The 7,214-nt window shown below is 33.3% G+C and overlaps 1 protein-coding gene across 1 annotated transcript; it reads right to left on the reverse strand.

Annotated features, from left to right (window-relative positions):
- Positions 1-464: 464 nt before the first annotated feature.
- On the reverse strand, positions 465-2,283 carry LOC120281858 (pectinesterase-like). Its single transcript, XM_039288552.1, has 2 exons — positions 1,423-2,283; positions 465-1,343 (listed from the first exon to the last, which is right to left on the reverse strand). The coding sequence occupies exons 1-2, from the start codon at positions 2,279-2,281 to the stop codon at positions 652-654; spliced, it is 1,551 nt and encodes a 516-aa protein (XP_039144486.1). The 5' UTR covers positions 2,282-2,283; the 3' UTR covers positions 465-651.
- Positions 2,284-7,214: the final 4,931 nt, after the last annotated feature.

A 7,214-nucleotide genomic window follows, 5' to 3' on the forward strand; every position in this document is an offset into this window, starting at 1 on the left:
CAAATAAAATTAATAGTATAATATTTTAATAATATTTAATTAGATTATATAGTAATTTGGTTTTATTATAATTGAAATAATATATTGAGTTCCATATATTTTCATAAAAATAAATAAATCAACGTGTTTGTTATTATATATATATATATATTAAGATAAGTCCCGATTTTATCCATAATTTTAAAAATTTTCAGAGTGCATACATGCAAAGACAGCTGGGTCAATATATAATTTCCCTTAATTTTTTTAAAAATTTTGTACACCTTATAAATAATTGGAATTCTGCAATAATCTTTCTCACCTCTGGAATTTGCCTTCTATGCCTTCTAGTCTCTATTTCCTTTTTGCTGTATCTTTTGTTTTTGGCATCTAATTCTGATTTGTCATGGTATATTTTTTAGTAAGTCCGTAGTTTATTGACTTTATTCAATATATATATATCATCTACTTCACAATTCTTGATAGACACAATTCCTTCACTTTCATTTTCCAAAAAGAATACCAATATTACAATTTAATCCTTCATAAAACAAATACAACAATCAAAACAAGAAAACACTCAAAAATAAAAAAATAAAATAAAATAACTTAGAAATAAAGAAAGAAGCACCAAAAAAAACACATGCACACCAAATATCAATTTATCTTATTTCAAAGCCCTGAAGTGAAAGGAACTCCGGTGGCCGGAATCCATGAGTTACCGGCCAAGAAATTCCCAACGGTGAACTTTCCGGCCTCAGAAGCACTAGTTATAACATGATAACCTGCCCATTTAACTCTTCCAGAAGTTGATGCCCCACTTCCAGTGTTCATATACTCACCATAATACAAAGTACTCAGAGCAAAGTCTCCATCCCATGCCAACCACCCTGCCGGATCAATCAAACCACCAAGTGACGTCTTCATGAATACAGTCCTTGAGTACTTCTGCCATGGCCGGCCAAGATACGTCTTGATGGAACCCTGCACTGATTGTAACTCCGATGTCGCGGACACCACTGAATTATGTACAATTATGCCAGTGTTTTCATTTGGGTCTGTTCTGCCTTGTGCTGTGACTGTGTTCTTCTGCTGGCTCATTGGTTTTCTCACGTATATATTGCAGTTTTGTAAGACGGCAGCAGCATCGCCAAAGATGAAGTCTACGGTGCCGTAGATGTCACAGTTTTGGTAGAATTGCCGTTGGGAGTACACATATAGTGTGTCTTGATAGCCCTTGAAACTACACCGGTAGAACACCGAAAGATCGGCCCCTGAACGGAGAGCCACCGATTGGTGTTTTTGTGGCCCGGCCGTGTTCTCAAACGTTATGTCTTGTGCGATGAATTTATCACCTGTGACAGCTGCATGCATGCAGTAATATAATATATTAGCTTGGCTCAATTTAACCCAAAAACTTAAAACCAATAAGAATGAACTTACCGAAAGTTGCAGAACGGAAGGTGGTGGAACCATCTTGAACATTTTTACTTCCGGTGACTATGGTCTTATCGATGCCATCGCCGATGATCATGATGTTCTTCATCGATGTCTTAATTTCTACATTCTCCTTGTAGACACCGGCTTTAACATGTATGATGAACCTTGATGAAGTATCCTTTCTTAACTTCGAAGAGGCTGCAATGGCCTCGGATATCGTCTTATAATTACCAGAGCCGTCTTTTGCCACAATAAGATTGGCCTTGACCTTAGATGATTGGAGGAGTTTCCGGTCTGAGATGGAGAGCCATGTCGGGAAGTCACTGGAGAGTAACCGGCGGTGACGGCCGAAGTTAGTCGGAGAAATGGCCTTGTTGATGGCTAGAGAGTTGCTAATGAATTTGGAAATGTTGTTGGATGTGAAGGGGAAAGATGGCAATTGAGAAGGATCAACATTGAAGTCCATGAAGCCATTCATGCATGTTTGTTGGTTGGCAATGGCTGCACTTAACCATGTTTGAGAGTCATCAAATGAGACAGAATTTGGAGACATGCACTTGTTTAGGTGGCTAATGGTGTCCTCACATAGATCAAGGCAGTCATTCCATGCAGACTTAGTTCTCTCATCAAACAAGCTAAGGTCTATTGATGATGCAAGCTTATGTGTATGCACTGCATGGTCTAGGGTTGCTTGTAAGGCAGAGTTAAGGAACCCTAATGAGTCCTTAATGGTGTTGGACATCGAACTGGTGCAAACATGAGGGAAAGGTGTTTGAGTGCATGAGAAGATTCGGTCACTAGTGCAAACACTAATGGCCATGAAAAGAGAGAAAGCTATCAAATGAGACTTGAACTTAGCCATGTTAATAATGTATGAAGTTTTGATAAATAGGTTGGAGAGACATCGGTTGGTATTTATAGGCCGTGGAACATGAAGGAATTGGCATGCTTTTTGAAAGCCATGTTTGAACACGGTGGGAAATCTATGTGTTTTCTGCACGTTTTGAAAGATGCATGCATTGGCTTCCGTGAGCTAGCACTCCTTGTTTTTGAATTGAGAGAATAACACCATTTGAGAGAGAGAGATGCACCCACTTGGCATTTTAGCTTTTTTTTTTTAATATGAGAATATAATGAGTTTATTTCTTAGAAGATTGGGGAACTAGAACACCATATAAAGTACATGCATGTTCTCTTCTCTCCTCTGAAAGATGAAGCATGAGATATGCCCTTCTTCTTCTGTTTTTTTACTAGTGGAAGACAAGCAACCTCTATTTAACAGATTATCAAAAAGATAAATACGGAGGTACATCAGTTATGTTAGTTTACAAATTCCTTAAAAAAATTTCTATCCTATAAATTTAGAAGGATGAAATCACTGTGTCTTTCACTAGAACTTATACCCAGGCCCGTGAATAATACATAAACAATGTTAGATTTAAATGCATAGTGCATAAACAATATAGAAATAGTACTGTCGGGGAAAGATTCAAATGCTTGCTCTCTCTCTTGCACCTAATGTTATATCATTGGGCTACTCAGTGGTTGACGAGACATGTTTCTTTTGGAAAATTAAATCTATTCTTGAAACAATATTGTTTGATTTAATTTCTTGGTTGGCCAACTAACAATAAGATACAATATGAAGAATATAGTTTCGAGAAGCAAAGTCTAGTCTTTGTAGTGTCCTCTTGCATATGGTATACAATAAAGTAGGGTTGTTGGCTGCCTGGACAACTACACAACTAATGGTGTCCCTAAAATTTTAGGTTTTTAAATTTTAAATTTTTTTCTCATTACTGGTTTCTTAATTTGTACGCGCCACCGAGCAACTTCCTTATTCATTTGGTACTTCTTAAGTTTATGACAAATTAATTTTTATCTAGTGTAGTTATGAAGTACTACCACATATATATATATATATATATATCTCTTGATATAAGAAACAATAAATAAATAAATAAATAATAGTATATATAACGAAAATTTGTTAGTTGATCAATTGATTTTTTTCATGGACCATTATTTGAGCATAATCAAAGAAATTAAATAAGAGATAAGAAGAGTGAAAAAAAAAATTCTTGAGCCGATATATATATTGCATAAACTTTTTGTATATGTATTCAAATAAAACTGTTACTCAACAATTATATATTTATGAGTTTGTCATGTTTTAATGAGCATCAAAGATAAATATCATATTATATATATATATATATATATTAGAATATTAATTTTAATTATTTAACCTTAAACTATATTAAGTTGAATTATTAATCTAGTTTGAGGTCTCAATATTTTCTTTAATTTAAATCAAAATCTTTATGTATGTATAATGAGTTGATAATATATATACATGAGTACTAGAACAGTGTCTCTTTATTAAAATATTGTTAAGTTACTTGTTTAATAGGTTTAATTGATAAAAATAGATAAACTTAATGCATTACAAGAATAAAAGAGTTCTATAATAAGAGAATTGTTAGACATAAGTATCAACTTGTTTGTGATATCAAACATCAGACCAACTGTTGTAAAATGAAATATCATATATTTGGCTTCTTCAATGTTATCTAATTTGTGAAATATGGACATATATGCACATATTATGTATGTATGTGTGTATGCATATTTATGTATTTATTTTATAATTAATATCATATATGCATATATAAACATATTGTTTAGTAATTTTTTTCTATTATGTTAAATTTAAATAAACAAAATAGACGGAGAAAATATATTTAAATGAAATTAACTAAGGTAAAATTTTAATTAGTTTCAAAAAATACATTTTTACTCTTTGGATTATACATACCAATATGTCCCTTAGACATTAATTAACTTAAATAAATATCAAGTAATAAAAATTTCTTTATAATTTTGTGTATCCCAAAGTTTACTAATATATTCATTGACATATATTTCATTGAGTATTGAAGACGTATGCCTTGGTGTATATGTTTGCTCGCCATTATATAGACTACTAATTTAGTTACTAAATCATTTTTTTTTTGTTAAATTTCATATCTATTATCTATTTTATATCGTATATTCTATTATATTAAACTTAAATTAGGGATTTAATTAGTCAATCCAGACAATGAACACCTTTGTGGTCTCTTATCGATGAGTTAATCTAAAGATGTACAAACTTCATATAAATTGAATATATATATATATATATATTCACAAACACCTTTTTTTTAGGAAATATTCACAAACCGTTAGACATGTATTTCAATTGATTGCTAAACCAACCAATTCATTCAACTCAAAGTTTTGAAATATTATTTTTTTTTTCTAGAAAAAAGAAAGGTTTGACCTTTTTGGGAGGGGGGAAATAATTAATATAATTTAATTTAATTTTTGTTGACCCTTTTATTAATTTAAGGAAAATCTAATAGATTTTAGAGATATGCTATGTACACCAACCAAGAAAAAATATGTGAGTAGGATAAGAAAGAAAGACCAATCACCATCAAGTTCGTAAGAAATTGAATATGCATTTGTCATGAACACGATTAAGGATAAGTCTTTATTTGACTAAAAGGATTATTTTAGCATCACTCAAAATATTGCAAAAATTCAATTTAGTTTCTTAACCTTTTGTTTTTCTTTTCGTAAGTATTAGACTTATTAATTACTTTTTGTATCTTCTCCACATATATATCAAACTCACATATATTTTCCTTTTCTTTTCTTTACCAGCACTCACTGAGTTCCTATGAATGATGCGTCTCACCGACTCTTATATATATATATATATATATATTTATGTAAATAATTAACTTGTAAGTGCATAATTAAACATATTTTTAATATGATTTTCTATGCTTAACATGATAAAAAATTAATTTTAGGTCACGGTAATATATAATGAGCTGGAGAGAGCTAAACGAAGTAATTTTGAAGCAAAACAAGGAAGAAAGAGCTCCTTTAATATTAAGAACAGGAGAATAGGCTAAAAAGAGCACCTTATAGTCCCTTATGGCCGTAAATCTTATTCTAAGAACTTTGCCGGCATGATTATGCCTGTAGAAGGGAGCACAACTGTTAGACAGAAGAACTTAAAGGTATGACTTACGCCCGCAAGCATGCATAAGGTTCAGTCATAGGAGTTTACGGGCCTGATATACACTAATAAAGGAGGTCACAAGCATAATCCAGAGAAGTTTATGATCCAGTATTTACGGCCAGAAGCTAGACCATAACACCAAGACATAAGACCTTACTTGTGTAACTTACACCCATAAGACACCCCTAAAGCACGTGACCCTTAATCTCCAGCTCCTTAAGGCTTCGTTCTTACACCACTCTTAAGGGATTAGGTATAAAAGATTTGATTTGAGGGTTTTGGAGGGGCTTTATGGCGACCGAGTGAAGAGAATAGAGAAGGGAGAGTTCTAGGTTTTTCTACGTCATTCTTGACAGGGGTTAATGCAAGCGTACTCGCCATTCAAGTAGTAAAGTGTGTATTGGGGCAAGGTATCTATCCATAGGGAAGATTGAGAGCACTAGTCCTAGTTCTAATCCTGAAAATTAACCTAATGAAAGAGTGTGATGTGTGTAAACAAAATATGAAGAAAAAGAATGAAAAATAAGAGAACGAGAAATAAATCAGTTGAGACTCAAGGGGAGATAGGATGCTCGGGCATGGAGTCCCTCTAGGGTTTTATAAGTCCAGGACAATGGTTGTATAAGTATAGAAATCCTATTTGAATAGAGAGAAATCCTAGAATATACTAAACCCCTTTTGCAAGGGTAAATATTAATCAATTGGGTCAGTATAGTGCTGATACAGACAACCCATAACCACATTGCATTATATGAAATCTCAATGTGAATTTAACAAGAATCATAAGTAGACAATTATTTTTACAAAGTAATTGTCCGTAATCCCATACAGAATAGAAATATAAATTTTTCAAAAATCGATTCCGTAAGATTGCAAAGAGCATGGAATTACTTGTTAAATTACTCTGGAGGATTGAGGGAGGAGAACTCTTGACTCCAAAGTGTCCTATTGATAGGTTTACTCACATTCCCCTCCAATTGTAGTTTGTCTATACTAAGTGGGTATTTCTACTTGCTACAAAGCACAACATATAAGAAAACTAGGGCTTTCGCCTTGATAGCATTCAAGATATTGAAAACACACAATTGGATTCAAATAAAAATGAATTGTAATTAAGAAGCAATTGAAGCATAAAGATCTATAACCAATATTAAAATAGAATAAACCTTCGAGTTCATTTATGCCCAAATATCTACGAAATTAGCTCTCCATTAGAGGAGAGCAAGCATTCAAACAATAAGACACAATAAGAATTGAAAAAAACATTAAAACCCCCTTCTCAATCACTCTAAGAGGTGATTGCTGTAGAATGGCCAAGGACTTTCTAAGAACGCTGATAAGCCAATCCTTGACGACTCCAATCCCTTCAATGTCCAATAGGTGGGCTGAATCTCCTTCTTGAATCACCTCCAAAGTTTTGGAAATTCGTCCCCTTCTTTCCCTAAGTCTCGTCTTTAAATACAACAAAAAATGCCCTAAAAACTCTTTTTAGAAATATCTATACCTCGCTACTTATAGGCTACTTACGGGCGTAAGAACATAGCCGTAAGGAGCTGGGGATGATGGGTTACGAGCCTTATGAGATCACTTATGGTCGTAAGTCCCATTTGTAAGGTCTTATGTCTTGTGTTACGATCCAGCTTATGGTTGTAAGTACTCGACTGTAAGCTTCTCTTTGCGACTACCCTTACGGGTGTATGTTGTGCTCATAAGCTCC

This window comes from Dioscorea cayenensis, chromosome 18 (assembly GCF_009730915.1).
Source record: "Dioscorea cayenensis subsp. rotundata cultivar TDr96_F1 chromosome 18, TDr96_F1_v2_PseudoChromosome.rev07_lg8_w22 25.fasta, whole genome shotgun sequence".
Lineage (NCBI taxonomy): Eukaryota > Viridiplantae > Streptophyta > Magnoliopsida > Dioscoreales > Dioscoreaceae > Dioscorea > Dioscorea cayenensis.

Coding starts and splice junctions, on each gene's coding strand:
- LOC120281858 (XM_039288552.1), bottom strand. CDS start 2,281: ATGGCTAAGTTCAAGTCTCATTTGATAGCTTTCTCTCTTTTCATGGCC. Junction 1,344..1,422: donor CTTCCGTTCTGCAACTTTCG/GTAAGTTCATTC, acceptor GCATGCATGCAG/CTGTCACAGGTGATAAATTC.